The 19,641-nt window shown below is 43.4% G+C and overlaps 1 protein-coding gene across 2 annotated transcripts in view; it reads left to right on the top strand.

Moving 5' to 3' along the window:
* The window catches only part of CHN2 (chimerin 2), a 519,880-nt gene that overhangs the window by 258,458 nt on the left and 241,781 nt on the right, over positions 1-19,641 (top strand). Inside the window, exon 4 of one of the 2 annotated variants that reach the window (XM_075315321.1) lies at positions 14,317-14,348. In XM_075315321.1, the coding sequence (XP_075171436.1) occupies positions 14,317-14,348 (32 nt within the window). Of the gene's footprint in view, positions 1-14,316; positions 14,353-19,641 lie in introns of both variants that reach the window. The other variant, XM_075315322.1, reaches the window with a different exon arrangement.

Raw genomic sequence — 19,641 nt, 5'->3', positions numbered from 1 at the left:
ATTGTGCCCATTGTGTTGAGGGCAACTGGTACTGCAAGCAAGTCTTTTCAAATCCCGTCAGAAAGCTGTCCAAATTCCCGTCCTTTTCCATCACAGGAAAGTGCTCCGGTCGGGGCTTAAAGCTGCTGGCATTATTGGACTCACCGTTTAGTGAGGAAGATGTCTGCTGCCGGGCTTTGAGGACATTCAATTCATGGTCTCTCTGGGCTTGGCGCTCTCGCTCGGCTCGCTCAGCCTCTCGCTCGGCTCTCTCAGCCTGAGCCTGGCGCTCAGCTCTCTCAGCCTGGGCCTGGCGCTCGGCTCTCTCAGCCTCTCGATATTGCTGAATGAGGTCCAGCCGTCCCTGCCGGTCCTCGGCAGTGAACTGTTGTAGGGCCATTTGCAGGTAGGAGTCCATGTTGCCCTGGTCACTGCTCTGGCTCGCAGTTGATGGTGGGGATTCTGCAGCAGTCCCATCCTGGGCTTGGCTTGCCTCCCCTTCTTCAGCACTGGGGGAATGAACGTGCTCTGCGTCCCATTGTAAAAGTTCTTTAATGAGGTCCTGCCTCGTTTTGCCATGGCCATCAATCAACTTGGATCTGCAGAGTGCAGAAAGAACTTCCTTCTTCTGCTGATTGTACCAGGCTTCTGACACAGCCTCCATAATTGCCAAATAAAAGATAGGATAGAAAACAAGAGAGAAGGGGAGGGGGTAACTGCTACACGTACAGTATTGTTCCAGGTATATTTAAACACTGAGTTCGATCCTCAAAACTTTTGCAAGTTTTTAGTGAAAGGGATGATTGCTCAAACCAGATCACTAATGCTTTATATATCCCACCGCTTGCCACCAATTTGTCACGAACAGGCGGGGAAGTCACTCAGAAATCCGCAGCTGTTCACTGATTTGTTACACACGACTACTCTCTAGCGCCCCCCTTGTCTGCAGGCCACTTTTGGTACTGCAGGACAATGCATAAGATGAGGCTGCTGAGCTGATAATGCCAAATATTGGAGGTCTCACAGCAAGGGTAAATGTATATCTCTGATTCCTGCTAATGGAATATTTATATACCTCGGTACCCTTAATGATAGCACTCCAATAATTCTATGCAATAACAATTACGCTGCCACCACCCAGACTTTCTACAGGTAGCTGGGGACCCGTTTCAGATAGCATAAGGCCCTTCGGGGTTTTGGATTCGTATATAAAGCATAAGGAAAGAAACTCTTAAATTTTTATATATTTAATCCGAAAATAGGCAGTGTTTAAAGAATATACAAGAAGTTACAAAAGGGAACAATACACATTACGGCATAACAGTTACATTAAAATAAAAGGTATAAACGTGAAACTTACTAAGCTTCTGCCATAGAAGTGACGTCTGCTTATGGAGGGAGGGAGCTCCAAGAGATGTTAGAATCGGCCAGCATCACCCTTCATGATGCCCTCCTCGTGCTGACTGCGCCCCCCCAGACAGGAACTGTCTCTTATGCTCTTGCTAGCCCCCCTTGCCTGTGACATCATTTTACAGTCACTTGTGGGCTGTGCTCTGATGTTCACAGAGTTCCATAATTCTAGGGTTTTTCATATCTTTGCTCCTGGGTCACACAGGTGAAAGATATTAGCGTCATATTTAATATCTCGATTTTACAGTTACATTGATACCAAACACAACACCTCTAGCACAATTTTACTGGCCAATACTAATGTGTCGTGATTCCGTCGATCTCCTCGTCAGGTGAGACGGTGCGCTGGGTTCCGCACGAAGCAGGGATTCTGGCAATGTGTTTTTCATCTTTCTAGCATTAAAGTCGCACTTCAAAACCTGCTTTGGGAGTTTTCCCGCCAATATTACAAAGAACTGTCTTTCTCTGCAGCTTTTGGCTTTTCTTCTACCATCACCCAAAGTCATAAATACCTTAAGCTTCCAGGCCAATCAGATAATCGCCATGACGACCTGTGGCTGGTGAAGAAGAGGGGGATGAAGTCCCTTCAACAGCTCTACATGACAGACATTAACAACAGTTTCCTACATAATCCGTAAGTGGAAGAACACTGCATCATAAACCGGCCATGGCTAGGTTTTCCTACCAAAATATCTGACAATGGAATGAAAAGAATTATTAGAAAATGTGACCAAGAGTTAAGGGCCACCTGTGGAGAGCTACAGAATGACCTGGAATCAGCAGGCACAATTTTTTCAAAGAAAACAATAAGTAAAGCAATCTACCTCCATGGCCTGTATGCACACAAAAAGCATGTTCAAACACTTTTAAAGTTTACTCAACAACATTTAAGGTACCATCACACATAACGAGATCGCTAGCGAGATCGCTGCTGAGGCGCGGTTTCTGTGACGCAGTAGCGATCCCGTTAGCGATATCGTTATGTGTGACACCTACCAGCGATCAGGCCCCTGCTGTGAGATCTCTAGTCGTTGCCGAATGGTCCAGGCCATTTTCTTCAAAGGCGATGTCCTGCTGGGCAGGACGCATCACTGTGTTTGACACTGTGTGACAGGGTCACAGTGACTGCTGAGATCGTTATGCAGGTCGCTACTGCGACCTGTTTTGTTCCTGCATCGCTGGTAAGATCTGACTGTGTGACATCTCACCAGCGACCTCCCAGCGACTTACCAGCGATCCCTATTAGGTCGCATCGTTTTCGGGATCGTTGATACACACAGTGTTTGGAGGACATCACCCCATATCACCCCAAAAATACCATACCAACAGTGAAGTTTGGAAGTGGGAACATCATAGTATGGGGCTGTTATTCAGCATACAGTACTGGGAAACATCATTTCATTGAAGGAAGGATGAATGGACAAATATACAGAGATATACTTGATAAAAATCTGCTGCCATCTACCAGGAGGATGACGATGAAACAACGGTGGACATTTCAGCAAGACAATGTTCCCAAACACATAGCCAAAGAAACTCTCAATTAGTTTCAGAGAAAGAAAATAAATCTGTGAGAATGGCCCTGCCAATCACCTGACCCAAGTCCAATATAAAATTTATGGAAGTTACTAAAGCTCACAGTTCATAAGAGCCCATGGAACCTTTAGGATTTGAAGAGTGTTTGTATGGAAGAATGGGACAAAATCTCACCTGAGCAACGCATGCTACTAGTTTCTCCATACATGAGGCGTCTTAAAGCTGTCATCACCATGAATGGCTTTTGTATGACGTATTAATTACATTTCAGTAAACTTTATTTCACCCGCTGTATGCATTACTGTGAGAACTGGTAGATGGCTACTGTGATTTTTGGGAGAATTCAGCTAAAGGCACTACTATAATTTTGTGACTTCTGGGGGAAGGCACTGCTCTGACTGCTAGAGGGAAGGAGGGTGAAAATGCTGTAGATAAAGATTGTATGGGACCTTTAGGCTGTGTGTGCACGTACATGCTGAAATTTGTGCAGCGATTTGACAGCTCCTGTGCGGTTCAAATCGCTGCAGAAACACTGCATAATGGATGCAGTGTTTCAGCAGAATAAATCCCGATTTCATGCGCTCGGGATGCTGCCTCTCCCATAGACAGAGTGGGAGCTGCATCCAAAGTGCACGAAAGAAGTGACATGCTGCATTTTTCAATGCACCGATTTCGATCAAAATTTCAGCATTGAAATTGCTTTTTTATGTTTTTTGTTTTTTTTTAAGGGAACGTGGCTCACATAATTCTTGGGGGGGTGTCTTTAGGCTGCTCTGCATTATTACTCTGTGAATCACACCCCATTGGTAAAGAACATAAAAATTAGTACTATATAAAAACTCATATCTCTGAAACTGTGTGGCTGATCAAAAAAAAAAAGATTTAATGAGGGGAACAGTGGCAATAAAATAAGAGCAACAACTAGCCAGTTTTGATTTGGTGACTAGAAATGAGCGAACCTGTGGAAGTTCGGTTCAGCAGGTGCAGCTGAACTTTAGATAAAGTTTAGTTTGGGACCCAGACTTGACCTAAACCCCAATGGAAGTCACTAAATGGGCATTTTGGGGCTTCGGCCACATGCAGCCATCCATAAACAGATCACTTCCGGGGTGGGTGGGCAGATTTTTTCCATTTTTTTTTTGTTTTTTTAGTGCACACTACATCCAATCATGCTGTTGTTACCCCTAGTACGAACAGTTCACACACTGCAAGCAGTGTACTGGAACATAGCGATACTTGCACGAGTGTTTTGCATACGTAAAACACCAAACCTGAACTATGTTTTGTTTTTTTTTGTGTAAAATCTGTGTTTGATACAACAACCGAACCTCGTGTTGCTCATCTCTATAACAGGTCCTCTTTAAATGGAAAAGTTTGTTCTTAGTGGAGTTGTAATTGAAGTGTCCAATTGAAGGAGATAAATATCAACGTCATTTCGCCACCGGTAGTCCAGGGGCAGATAAATGACAATTATATTGCAATGCTTAAAATGCGGTATAAGCATGTCTACCGGTTGCACACTCTAAAGTCTCCTGTAGTCACCGATCCAGATGCCGCATAATTCCGTGGGTTAATAAATCGATCTTTCTCCAAGACTTGGAATGCCAGTTACATACAGCTGCCAACCTCTCTGCAGCACTTTGATGAGCTTCCATTTTATTTCCTATGGAGCTGTATTTGCATTTCATAATTATATAGTATCTGGAGGGTTGCACATCAAAGACTTGTAAATTCAGACTTTTCATTTAGCAGATAGTGTTTTGAAGTTGCCTAAATCTGGAACTAAAACAAAGTTGTCTTCTCCATTTTCTAATGCTTATGTACCTAGATTACACTATGGGCGGCTTTGCACGTTGCAACATCGCACGTGCGATGTCGGTGGGGTCAAATCGAAAGTGACGCACATCTGGCGTCACTTTCGACATCGTAGTGTGTAAATCCTAGATGATACGATTAACGAGCGCAAAAGCGTCGTTATCGTATCATTGGTGCAGGTCCCGACTTTTCCATAATTACACTGCCGTGACAGGTACGATGTAGTTCCTCGTTCCTGCGGCAGCACACATCGCTGTGTGTTACGCCGCAGGAGCGAGGAACATCACCTTACCTGCCGCCGACGGCTCTACGGAAGGAAGGAGGTGGGCGGGATGTTTACATCCTTTTCATCTCCGCCCTCCGCCGCTATTGGCCGCCTGCTGTGTGACGTCGCTATGACGCCGCATGACCCGCCCCCCTTAGGAAGGAGGCGGGTCGCCGGCGAGAGCGATGGTCGCAGGGCAGGTGAGTGCATGTGAAGCTGGCGTAGCGATAATTTTCGCTACGCCAGCTATCACACGATATTGCACGTACGACGGGGGCGGGGACTATCGCGTGTGACATCGCAGCATCGGCTTGCGATGTCGCAACGTGCAAAGCCCGCCTAAGTCCTACGGATAGACTTGTGACACCATTATTACTTATATCCTATATCCATATTGTCTTTGTGAGGTTCACAGAGGGTGCCAGCCCCAGTTTCTTGATTTTTTTATAGACGTTCTTTCAGTGCCCCATTTCCAGGAGCAGAGTAATTATATGTGTATAAAGCTGTTAGCTGTACATACTGCTATTAATTAAAATGTGGAAGCAAATCCTGTTAGAAAAATCTACCAGTTTTCAGGAAATAAAAAATACTAAGACTATGCCAAGAGTGACCTTGACTAAAGGAAATTGGAAAATCTATTTAACCATAAGTACTGAAAGTATATGCCTAGGACATGTTACAAATATTGGATTAGTGGGGCCCAATAACTGTGACCCCTACTGAACACTACAATGTGGCAGCAAAACTAGAAAACTCTGTCTCCTGTCATCTCCGCTTCCCTTTGCTAGCATGGTTGCCCAATGACTATAACAGGCCAGGCTTAGAACTTCAGAAGAAAGCAGAGCTATGCGGAGACGTAGGGAAAGAATGCTTTTCCTGCACTACTCTTCCTTTCTTCTAACAATTAGGCTACATTCATATGGCCTGCTGAAATTTTTTGGATCAGTCATGTTAAGTTTCAGACGTGACCGGCTCCAAGTGTTCATTAGAGATGAGCAAGCCCAATGTTTGGTGTTTGGTTTTTGAGCTGAACACTGACTTTACAAAAAAAAAAACAACAGAGTTTGGGCCTGGAGTTCGGGTGCTTTACGTATGCTGACCACTTGCGTGAGCATCACTGTGCTCTCGTACGCTCGGTGCTCAGCCAACTACAAGCTGCTGGCAGTGTTTGAATGGCTCGCACTGGAGGTAAGTGTGATCGTATGTAGTGTACACCCTCCCCCTAAATGGAGAGACACCTCTAACCCTCTCCCGGAAGTGTTTTGCTTATGGCTGGTTGCATGTGGGTGGAGACCTGAACTGCCAGTCAGTGACTTCCTTTGTGGTTCAGGTCAAGTCCGAACTCGTGGAGAGTCGTTTTGGTTGCATGAGTTCGCTCATCTCTAGTGTTCATCATGTGGGTGCAGATGCTGCTTACCAGTTACTTGCATGAGCCTGGTTTGTAAGCTGGAGCATACTACTAGTGCTCACTGACATTTTTTCACAAAGACATAATGTTTGTGCGAAAAATAACCAATGTAAACTATAACATAGGGTAGCATTGGATCCCTTCTCCATATAGACCAAAATGATGTTTGTGTGAAAGTATTCACAGTATATATATAAAAAAGAGTACACCCCTCACATTTTAAAAATATTTTATTTTCTCTCTTCATGGGACGACACTGAAGATATGACACTTTTCTACAATGTAAAGTAGTCAGTGTACAGCCTGTATAACAGTGTAAATTTAGTGTCCCGTTTAAATAACTCAACACACAGCCATTAATATCTAAACTGCTGGCAACAAAAGTGAGTACACTCCAAAGTGAAAATAGACACATTTTTCCCAATTGGGCATGGAGTTCACTAGAGCTTCATAGGAGCCACTGGAATCCTCTTCCATCTTCCATGATGACATCACGGAGCTAGTGGAGGTTAGAGACCTTGCGCTCCTCCACCTTCCGTTTGAGGAGGCCCCATAGATGCTAATTAGGGGTTTAGGTCTGGAGACATACTTGGCCAGACCAGCACCTTCACCCTCCGTTTCTTTAGCAAGGTAGTGGTCATCTTGGAGGTGTGTTTTGAGGTGGTTATCTTGTTGGAATACTTCCATGTGGCCCAGTTTCTGAAGAGAGGGGATCATGCTCTGGTTCAGAATGTCACAGTACATGTTGGCATTCATGGTTCCCCCAATGAACTGTAGCTCCCCACAGCCGACAGCACTCATGCAGCCTCAAACCATGATTCTCCCATCACCATGCCTGACTGTAGGCAAGACACACTTGTCTTCTACTCCTCACCTGGTTGGCCCCACACACGCTTGACACCAACTGAATCAAATAAGTTTATCTTGGTCTCATCAGACCACAGAACATGGTTCCAGTAATCCATGTCCTTAGTCTGCTGAAGACAAGTAGACTGTTTGCGGGCTATCTTGGGCATCATGTTTAGAAGAGATTTCCTTCTGGGATGACAGCCATGCAGACCAAGTTGATGCAGTGTGCAGAGTATGGTCTGAGCACTGGTAGGTTGACCCTGATCTCTGTTACCTCTACAGCAATGCTGGCAGCACCCATTTGTCTGTTTTGAAAAGACAACCTCTGGATATGACGCTGAGCATGTGCACTCAACTTCTTTGATCAACCATGGTGAGGCCTGTTCTGAGTGGAACCTGTCTTGTTAATCCACTGAATGGTCTTGACCACCGGGCTGCAGCTCAGTTTCAGGGTGTTGGCAATTTTCTTATAGTCTTGGCCATCTTGATGAAGAGCAACAATTCTTTTTTTGTCAGATCCTCAGTAAATTCTTTGACATATGAGCCATATTGAACTTCCAGTGACCAGCCAGCAGTTTAGACATGAATGGCTGTTTGTTGAGTTGTTTAGAGGGCACCAAATATACTGTCATACAAGCTGTAAACTGACTACTTTACATTGTACCAAAGTGTTATATCTTTAATATTATCCTATGAAAAGTTATAAAATATTTACAAAAATGTGAAAGAGCGTATTCACTTTTGTGATATACTGTAGATGAGCAATATAACCTGTATATGTTGACACAAACCCTGTCAGGTAGGAAGAGTGTTATAGAGCAGGAATAGCTGAGTTGATTGGTATATAGAATGAAGAAAATAATTATTTGATCCCTTGCTGATGTTGTAAGTTTTTACACTGACAAACACATGAACAGTTTATAATTTTAAGAATAGGTTAATTTTAACATTGAGATACAGAATATCCAAATTAAAATCCAGAAAATCACATTGTATAAATTATATACGTTTATTTGCATTTCGCAGAGAGAAATAAGAATTTGATCCTTCTCGCAAACAAGACTTAATACTTGGTGGCAAAACCCTTGTTGGCAAGCACAGGAGTCAGACTTTTTAGTAGTTAATGATGAGGTATGCACACGTCAGGAGGAATTTTGCTCCACTCCTCTTTGCAGATCATCTCTAAAACATTAAGATTTTGAAGCTGTCACTTGGCAACTTGGAGCTTCAACTCCCTCCATAAGCTTTTTATGGGATTAAAGTCTGGAGACTGGCTAGGCCACTCCATGACCTTAATGTGCTTCTTTTTGAGCCACTCCTTTGTTGCCTTGGCTGTATGTTTTGGGTCATTGTCATGTTGGAAGATTCAGCCACGACCCATTTTTAATGTCCTGGCGGAGGGAAGGAGGTTGTCACTCAGGATTTTACGGTATGTGGTTCCATCCATTGTCCCATTGATGCGATGAAGTAGTCCTGTGCCCTTAGCAGAGAAACACCCCCAAAACACAACTTTTCCACCTCCATGCTTGACTGTGGGTATGGTGTTCTTTGGGTCATAGGCAGCATTTCTCTTCCTTCAAACATGGCAAGTTGAGTTAAGGCCAAAGAGCTAAATTTTTCTCTTTATATGACCACAGCAGCTTCACCCAATCACACTCAGAATCATCCAGGTGTCCATTGGCAAACTTCAGACAGGCCTGCACATGTGCCTTCTTGAGCAGTGGGTCTTTGCGGGCACTGCAGGTTTTTAAAACATTACAGCGTAATGTGTTACCAATGGTTTTCTTGGTGATATTTGTCCCAGCTGCCTTTAGATCATTACCAGGTTCCCCCCGCATAGTTTTAGGATGATTTCTCACCTTCCTCATGATCCTGGATACCCCACGAGGTGAGATTTTGCATGGTGCCCCAGATCGATGTCGATTGACACTCATTTTGTATTTCTTGCCATTTTCTTACTATTGCACCAACAGTTGTCTCCTTCTCACCCAGCGTCATACTTATGGTTTTGTAGCCCATTCCAGCCTTGTGCAGATCTATGATCTTATCCCTGACATCCTTAGAAAGCTCTTTGGTCTTGCCCATGTAGAGGTTAGAGTCTGACTGATTGTCTGTGGACAGTTGTCTTTTATACAGGTGACAATATAAGACAGCTGTCTTTAATGCAGGTAGGAGTTGATTAGAAGCTTCTAAATGGTCTGTAGGAGCCAGAAGTCTTAATGGATGGTAGGGGATCAAATACCTATTTCTGTCTGCAAAATACAAAAAAATGTATATAATTTATACAATGTGATTTTTCTGGATTTTATTTTTGATATTCTATGTCTCACTGTTAAAATTAACCTACCCTTAAAATGATAGACTGTTCATGTGTTTGTGGAAAAACGTACAAAATCAGCAAGGGATCAAATAGTTATTTCTACCATTGTAGTTTAATGGGAGAAAAATCATTCTAACTTAAATAACTATATTAATCATTTTAAATCCCTTCTCATTCTTGGCTTAGGAGTCCTTTTCAGGGATTGAGTGATAAAGCTGTGAATCAGGGATATTCATATAAAATGAACAGGGGTTTACATGAGTAAACTACAAGTTATAGAGAATCATACACATGGGACCATTACATTTCCAGTACGCCCATAGAGGTAGATGGGTCCTTTGCACACACTACCTCTGATTTCTTGCTGCAAAAAAAGAAGGGTTTCCTTGAAATATTATGATCTAACCGTTTACACAGTTTATTTTGCATTATTTATATACAAGGAGACTTTAAAGGTCTAGGTGATAGCATCTCCAGTGGCTGGTCAAATAGGAATTCATTTTGAAGGAGATATTGTGGATCAGGAAGATTTATTAGACCTGTATATAAGGATAAGCAATGGTAAAACAGATCAGAGGATGTGTGGGGAAAGTATAGATGACTGACATTACTGCAGGAAGGTCACAAAACAGATGATTTTCTGCTGTAAGACATGTCGACTATCTAATAGAAGACCTTTTAGCACATTCTCTGAGAAAGGTCAGCGGCAAAATGGCAATTTCTGCCATAATATTTAAACGATTTCAATGAAAAGAGTAGACTCGTGTTTCTTGTTGTTACATAGGTCGAAAAAAGACTTGGGTCCTTCAAGTTCAACCTTTCTTACCATTATAGTCTTTGTCACTAAATTATCTATAAACCACAATTACATTTTTGCTGAGGAAATCTTCCAGCCCTTTTTTAAAAGCTGTTATTGTGTCTGCCATTACTACCATGTTTCTTCAAAAATAAGACCAGGTCTTGTGATTTTTCGCTCTTATTTTCAGGGGAAGTCTTATTTTTTTCCATGAACAACAATCTACATTATTCTTGAACAAAACAAAATCAACATTTATTCAAAAATATTCGCATTCTGGAACAACATAACTCTCCAACCCTGTGTGTAATGTGTGTGTCTCTGTGTGTGTGTGTGTCTGTGTGTGTGTCTGTCTGTGTGTGTGTCTGTCTGTGTGTGTGTCTGTCTGTGTGTGTGTCTGTCTGTGTGTGTGTCTGTCTGTGTGTCTGTCTGTCTGTGTGTCTCTCTGTGTGTCTATCCATCCATCCATCTATCATGTATTATTATTTATTATTATAGCGCCATCAATTCCATGGCGCTTTACATGTGAAAGCGGCGGTACACCTAATAGGGACAAGTACAATAATAAACAATACAAGGCACAGACTGGTACAGGAGGAGACAGATACCTGCCAGCGAGGGCTCACAGTCTACAAGTATGTATGTATCTATCTATCTATCTATCTATCTATCTATCTATCTATCTATCTATCTATCTATCGGTTTACAAACACAGCCCGCAAATACATACAAGACTGTCTCCTCTTTAGCTTTAGGCTATGTTCACACAGGGCTTTTTTAGTGCATTTTTTTTCTGACCAAAATGTGATTTTGTGGCAGGTATTTGATAAAACGGACTTACGGTACTTTTTTCCGTCAAATTTGAGAGGAAGATTAGTATGTGTCCTATATTACGAATGTATCTGGCCCACAGTGAAGGGGGAACAGGGGTAGAGCGGGGTCACAGCAGCAAGAAGCTGGCAGCAAGAGCAGTGAATATTCATTTCACCATTAAAGGGAAATTAATATCCACTGCTCCCCATAATCCCACCCACTTCTCAGTGAGAGTAAACATATATTCACAGTCATTTACTATCACTGAGAGGTTGGCGGGACTATGGGATGGGGAGCAGTGAATATCCGTTTCCCTTTAATATGGAGATTAATATTCACTGCTCCTGCTGCCGCCGGCTTCCTGCAGCGGCGATCTTGCTCCTGTCTTTGGTGCCCCTTTTACTGTGCGTGCGTGGCAGTGATGTCATGCGCTACCTGTCACATGCTGAAGTCAGTTGTAGGCATCACAAGATGACGTCACACGCCTGAGGTGCAGAGGGAATGTGAGTAGAATAGTTTATTTTTTATGTGTGTGGCCTAACGGGAGACATATATATACCTGGATGAGATGCATATATTCCAGGAAGAGGCCAAGGATGGGTAACATATATATCTTGGATGAGGGGCCTATATACCAGGAAGGGGACAGAGATTGGGGGCATAGGGTACTGAATAGTGGGAAATTGCTCCCATAAGTGTCAGCAGCAGATCCCCACCATATCCGTTCATCATGACCACATTTTTTGCTTCAAATCCTCTTCCAATTTCCTCCTCTAAAACCTAGGTGCCTCTTATGGCACAGTGCATCCTATAGTTAGAAAAATACGATTTATGTAGCAATGGGATTATTCCATTATAGGTGCATTACTCTACACTTATCAACATGAAATCTCATTTTATCAAGTGTTTATTATACCATCAAGGTCAGTTTTTAATATCCTACATAGTTTGGTGTCATCAGCAAAGACTGACACATTGCTATCAATCCCACCCACAAGGTCATTAATAAAGAGATTAAAATGAATCAGTCCTAGCACAAATCCTAGCTGTACCCCACTGCTGACTATCCGATATAGGGAGAGAATGTACCATTTACGACGACTCGGTTTCCTGTCTTTTAGCCAATTCATAACCCAGCTGCATATAGTTTACCCTAGTCCTTTCTTCTGGAGCTAACTTTAGTATAAGACTGTTATGTGGTACAGAATCAAATGCCTTCGTAAAATCCAGACAAATCATATCGGCCGCATTAATAAATATTCAGATTTGCACTTACATCCTCATGTTGGTTAGACAAAACTTCTTTTTCATGAATCCATCTTGGCTGTCAGTTATTATATTGTTATCTATAATATATTTTTGCAGATCATCTCTTAGAATGCCCTCAACTTTTCAGACTTACTGAATAGTAATTGCCTTGATCCACCTTCTTACCTTTCTTACCTATCGGTAGTATTTCAGCCATCCTGCAATATAGTGGTGCCAAGCCTGTTACAAGAGAATCTAAGAAGATGACATACAGCGGTCTGACAGTTACTGAGCTTAATTCCCTCAATATCCATGAATGCCATCTTACTATGGGGATTTGTCAATGTTTAATTTGTTCAGACACAGCCATACATCTTCTTGAATTAAATTAGTTATAGCAGGTGGTGAACTCTGATTTTTTTTACTTGCTGAATGGCTCCTGGAACAGTGTGTAGATTGCTGATTACAGATGAAAAGTGCCTGTTTAATAGCTCAGCCTTTATTTTGTCCTCTATAATTATTAGTGATGAGCGAGGGTGCTTTGCACTGCTCATGACTTGATTGAGCAGCAGGTTCCTCGGGTACTCACGGTGCTCGGGTGAGTATCGCGGGTGCTCAGATGTTTCGCTCGTGAAACAGTGACCACAATGCACAGGCTTTCATACGGGTGGCTGTATTTGGTCAGAGAGAGAAACTGTTCAATCATTGACTTCTATTTTACTTGTTCCTTGAGTTGAGCACCTTCAGAGCGTTTGACCTACTCGACTTGAGGACCGAGCACTAGAGCATTTTAGTGCTGATTCATCTCTATTGATTATCTTTTTATTATCATCTTCCAAGGGGCAATGCGATGCGTTTTTTTTTCTTTTTGACATCAATATGCAGATAACAAAATAATAGTACAAATTTAAGCTTTGCTTGTACCTAGGCACATTAGTGCATTGAACCCAGACAGCTTGTGGTGTACACACTGTCAGGATTCTCCTGTATTGCCATTGTCAGTGGGTGGTCATGTAATCACATGTATGTGATTTTAAATATGTTCACTCACATTCCGAATAGACGTGATTGTCTCTCACTGCATTGATGAGTACATCTAGATGGCATGTAACTGCAAGTATGCAAATCGCATGCATGTGTTCACGTGTCTGCCTGCTTGCAACAGCATTACTATAGAATCGTGACAGTGTGTGCACTGCAGTAACTGCAGAATTTTACCCCTAGTCTGGAAAACACCTTCAAGGGTATGTGTGCACATCGTTTTAATGAGAAGTTCAATAATGATGAGTTTTCTAGTGGAAACCGCTTCAGGAAATGCTATTCCTTTGGCGAGTTTTTGAGGACTTTTTGGTTTCCTGGAGCAGTAATGAAGGCTTTTTCTTACTTTTGAGCCGATTCCATCAGAAGCCACTTCAAAGAAGTGAAATACACTTTTTTCTTTCCCATTAGCCATTTTTCAAAAACCTGAAGTGGTAACAAATGTTCATAAGACTTGTGTTTGTAGTTGTACTTGTATTTGTCAATCCTCTTTGCCTTACATTTGTTCTTTGCGCTGTAACCACATAAACGCAGTTCAATTTCAGGAGCAATCACCGCTGTGTCAGGTTCTCAACATCTCAGGGAAATGTTTCTCCCTGGAAGAAATTCAATTCATTTCACAATTTGTAGACTCAGTGTGTGTGATTTCAAGCCTACAACATAGAGACATTTGTTCTGTGGATTTTTCTCGCTTCAAATCTAGCCAATAGTAGTAATTGTAATAGTAATGATACTTGTCATATATTCTGCAGGGCTTTAAAATAAATCAACAATCAATGAGACAGGAGAGCAGACAGAGTTATTAAAATATTTATTTGTATATTTTCTTTTTTCTGCAGGTGGAGAATAGACCAAAGCACTATGGACGGGAGTACGTAAGCAACCAGTACACTGTTTATTAGTTCTAATATTACATACATTTAAACAACAAATGTCAAATGCTTAGTGCAGAATACAAAATGTTGGAAAATCAAAGAAAATTGCACAAATTCTAGGAATTTGAAACTTAGCTATTTAAGGCCCTGTGCGCACACTGTGGTTTTTTTTGGTGTGGTTTTGCTGCATGTTTTGCTGCAGAAAATGTTCTGAACCTTCCTGCAGTCCTTCCCCAGCAAAACCTATGGTAAAAAAAAATGCTGTGCGCACACTGCGTTTTTTTCACCAACAGGTTTTGCTGCGGAACTTCCGCAGCGGAAAAGAAGTAGCATGTCACTTCTTTTCCGCAGGTCCCTGCGGTTTTGGAGGGCTGGCAGATCAATCACCCGCTGACTCTGGGTCGGCGGAGAATTGATCCCTGGTATCTGGCCAGATGATGCTCCCAATATAAAGTTTATGGGGAACACAATCTGGCGAAAGGGGTAGGAGCAAGCGGTTCATACCCACCGATGACCAGTCGGCTGTCACACTGCTCCCGCGGCAGCTTTTTCATCTTCCAGAGCCGGCTGCTCATTAGTCTCCTAACATATTCACGCCTTCCCTGCTCACCGGTGGCTGTGATTGGTTGCAGTCAGACACGCCCCCACGCGAGTGACAGCTGTCTGGCTGCAACCAATCACAGACGCCGGTGGGGGGGGTCTATAGCGTACAGTAAAATAAATAATTTAAAAATACGGCATGCGATCCCCCCCAATTTTGATAACGAGCCAGGATAAAGCCTCATAGCTGGGGGCTGGTATTCTCAGGCTGGGGAGCCCCACGTCATGGGGAACCCCCCAGCTCAAAAATACAGCCAGCAGCCGCCCGGAATTGCCGCATCCCTTAGATGCGATAGTCCCGGGACTTTTCCCAACTCTTCCTGTTGCCCTGATGCGGTGGCAATCTGGGTAATAAGGAGTTAATGGCAGCAGCCGATAGCTGCCACTAAGTCCTAGTTTAGTGATGGCAGGCGTCTGAGACACCCCCTCATCACTAAATTGTAACTGAAAGTAAATAAACACAAACACCGAAAAATCCTTTATTTGAAATAAAAACAAAACAGCCCCCTCTTTCACACTTTATTAACCCCATCAATAACAGCCCTCCAGGTCCAACGTAATCTACAAGAGGTCCCACGACGCTTCCAGCTCTGCTACATCTGACACTCACAGCAAGTGCCATTGACCACGACTGCTCACTGTGAGCGTCAGGCCACAAGTGAAGTGAGCCACGCGGGATCAGCGGTGACTTCACTCATGTGCTTTGCGGTGACAGGTGGAGGACTCCAGCTGTCACTGCACATCAGCTGACTGCAGTCACCGCTGATCTGCCTCCAGACGATGGTGGTCTGCTTACAGGCCGGCTCATGCATGCGCAGTTATGCACTTCACAGCCGACCCGTAACTAGCAGAGCGCCAGAGACAGCCGCACGGGATACAGCATTGCTGGAGACTTCAGCACCACGGACAGCAGGAGCAGGGGCATGTGAGCATCTCTCTGTGCTATCAAAATAACGCAGGGACACACCACAGCAAAATCACAGCAAACCGCGGTAAAACCGCATGCGGATTTCGGGTGCAGTTTGCTGCGGTTTTTACTGCAGGTGCGGTAATCTTTCAGAGGGTGCGGAATTTTCTTAAGAAAATTCTATTTGCTAGTGCGTACAGGACCTTAAGGGGTTTTCTGGCCTTGAGCTAAATTTATGCAGTCACTGAGCACGCTGTCGATTCCCCTCAGTTGCGTCAAAAGTGGGCGGACACGTGACCAGGACTATGTTGGTGTTCACATGCTGACTAAATTCTCATCTGCTTTCAGTTTTCTTTTGAGAGAAACAGATGAGAATCGTCACGTGACTATCAGCATGCAGATGTTCTATTAAGAGAAGTAAATGAGAATCTATAAATGCCATTACTTTTTTCCCAGGTGAACACAGACCAAAAAGAGCCCCTGTGCAAGAACAGAATGAGCCGTTTGCAGCCTAATAGCTCATCATAATGCAAACATTCCACCTGCTTTACTGGTGGAAATGGGCCCCCTTATCTTTTTGGGTTGCATCAGTGATATGTCCATTCCTGTCTTTTTAATGATCCTGTTTTTAAAGGGGTTGTCCAATCCAATGCTAATTTTAATGTAAACACTGCAGATTGCCAGATCCTAATAGTGTGTTCTTGTCCAAAGTATGTAATAAATCACATCCTCGCTGTAACTTGGCGACCTCTCTAATTTAATTTAATGTATATGTTAAAATTTGCACTTGGCTGAACAATTTATTTAATTTCAATCCTCCAACCATAAGATAACTCAACATCCCATTGACGTCTTCTGTACTCTTCCACTCATTGTACCATAATGAACGACTAAATCCTGTATCCCCTTCCTGATCTTGTGGACTTTAAGGCCCTGTGCGCACTTGCCGGTTTTTGCCGCGGATTTCCTGCGGTTTGCTGCATGTTTCGCAGCATGTTATGTTCATAACATGTCTGCAGTGATTCACCAGCAAAACCGATGGGAAAAAAAAATGCTGTGCGCATTATGCGGATTTTGACAGCTGCATGTTTTGCTGCGGGATTCCCGCAGCAAAAACAATTACATGTCACTTCTTTTCCGCAGGTAGCTGCGGGATTTCACTCCATTGACTAATGTAATCGTGAAATCCCGCAGGGAATAACGCAGGCAGCAAATTCTGTGCAGTTCATTGTGTTTTCCTGCGTTATTCCCTTCGATATTTCGCGTTTCCGGGACATAATGTTCATCGCTGCCCTGCGGTTTGCAGGGAAGTGATGTCATTATGACAGGAAGAGGAAGCGGAGCAGAGAGTAAACACACACATCACAGACACAGACATAGAACACACACACATCGCACTCACACACAGACATATAGAATACACATAGAAAGCAAACGGACATATAGAAAAAAAAAACACGTGTGCTCTGCCGTATTTTTACCATCCAGCCGAGGTAAGCACACAGCAGCGGCCCGGTATTCTCAGGCTGGGGAGGACGGGGGGCAGGGTTAATGCCCCCCCCTCCCGCAGCCAAGAATATCAGCCCGCAGCTGCCCCGGGACTGTCGCATCCATTATGCGGCAGTCCCGGAGTGTCCCTGGCTCTTCCTGTTGCCTTGATGCGGTGGCAATCAGGGTAATATAAGGAGTTAATCGCCGCCACTAAGTCCAGGCTTGATCATGGCAGCGTCTATGAGACAGCTTTCATGATCAACCCGTAAGTAAAGTGAAAACACACACACACCGAAAGATCATTTATTTTAAATAAAAGACAAAAAAGCCTCCTTTTTCACCCCTTTATTAACCCCCCAAACACACAGCTCCGGTGTAATCCACGTCCTCCGATGCTTGTATCCAGCCGCGACTGACACTGCTGAATGCAGCCTCGCAACGAGACAGCAGAGGTAACCACAGGTCATTTCCCACGGCCGGTAATGTGAACACACATTACTGCTCGGGAGAAATGCAGCATGTGCTCACAGGGACTCTATCTATCCCTCTATCTATCCCTCTATCTATCTATCTATCCCTCTATCTATTCTTCTATCTATTTATCTATTTATCTATCTACTATCTATCTCAGAAGGAACTTTTTTTTTTCAATGTGCTTTATTGCATTGAATGCATTAAAACACATGTACCAACCTGCGCGCGGAAAACCCGCGGCAATACCGCGAACAATACCGCTTTAAAGCCGTCGCAAACCGCATGCGGTTTTCGGGTGCGGTTTGCCGCGGTTTTTTACCGCGGATACGGTAATCTTTCAGACCCTGCGGAATTTTCTTAAGAAAATTCCGTTTTCCAGTGCGCACAGGGCCTAACACTTTTTCTACTTGTTAAAGCACTTATTTGCTCTCGTTCTTTAGGTCTGCCTGTATCAAACCAGTCTATACTGAATAATAGTTTGAATTGTGTTATTGTTATTATGTTCTATCTGGAGTCCATGAGCCTATCTATTGATGGAAGTGACACCATAAAGCTACCACTAAGATTACATGAAGCGATTTGGGCAGTGTAGTGCTACCTGCTGTATTATCCTCTTGGGGTCTAAGCTGGTGAAATAAAATAGTTTGAGGAGTAGGTAGTCCATTTAACCTCCAGTGTACAAATCCTGATACTTTCGTCTAGTATTCTTGTGTGAATGTGCACTCCTATACCCAATACTATAAGTGGGTGAGTGGAATTAGATACGTTTATCTGGGAAGTGGTGGTGGTGGGGCATTTAATAATACAATACATGGCAGTTTTCAACAGTTTTAAAGTAGGTTTCCCCCAATAGCTTATTAACAATGGATTTCTTAACCTTCCCCAGCATCCAATATCTGTCCCATAATATATCGATCCCTTGTAGACCTCTCACTGTGTGTAATGTCTGGCCTACCATATTATTATTATTATTATTATTATTTATTATTATAGCGCCATTTATTCCATGGCGCTTTACAAGTGAAAGAGGGTATACGTACAACAATCATTAACAGTACAAGACAGACTGGTATAGGAGGAGAGAGGACCCTGCCCGCGAGGGCTCACAGTCTACAGGAGGAGAGAGGACCCTGCCCGCGAGGGCTCACAGTCTACAGGGAATGGGTGATGGTACAATAGGTGAGGACAGAGCTGGTTGCGCAGTGGTCTACTGGGCTGAGGGCTATTGTAGGTTGTAGGCTTGTTGGAAGAGGTGGGTCTTGAGGTTCCTCTTGAAGCTTTCCACGGTCGTGGAGAGTCTGATGTGCTGAGGTAGAGCGTTCCATATGATCCACAGTATGTGTCTGAGGCTCACCATTTAGATCCAGTACCCACAGAACACATTTACCCAATCAATGTAGAGAAAATGGGTTTTTGGTAGTTAGAACCTACTTGTCATCTCCTCTGGTCTTTGTCTTGTCCTGAATAGTGATTAGCGAGCACCACCATGTTGGGTTCTCTGTAGTTGGATACTCAGATGGGTGCAACTCCATCTGAGTATAATGGTAATCAATGGGGTACTCAAGAATTTTATCAGGCACTCTTCTGGAAAAATGCTCAAGTTCCCTATTGACTTCCATTGTACTTGGGTCACCCATCTGAGCATCCAACTGCTCGTATGAGCACCCGAGCTTTGTATTGCTCGCTCATCACTAATCCTGAAAGGTCTATTGAAAGGGAACCTGTCACCAGATTTGGGCCCTATAAGCTGCGGCCACCACCACTGGGCTCTTGTATACAGCATTCTAATATGCTGTATATAAGAGCACAGACCGCTA

This window comes from Anomaloglossus baeobatrachus, chromosome 6 (assembly GCF_048569485.1).
Source record: "Anomaloglossus baeobatrachus isolate aAnoBae1 chromosome 6, aAnoBae1.hap1, whole genome shotgun sequence".
NCBI lineage: Eukaryota > Metazoa > Chordata > Amphibia > Anura > Aromobatidae > Anomaloglossus > Anomaloglossus baeobatrachus.
Note: the sequence above shows the minus strand (reverse complement) of the source record. Positions and strands in the feature narration are given on the sequence as shown.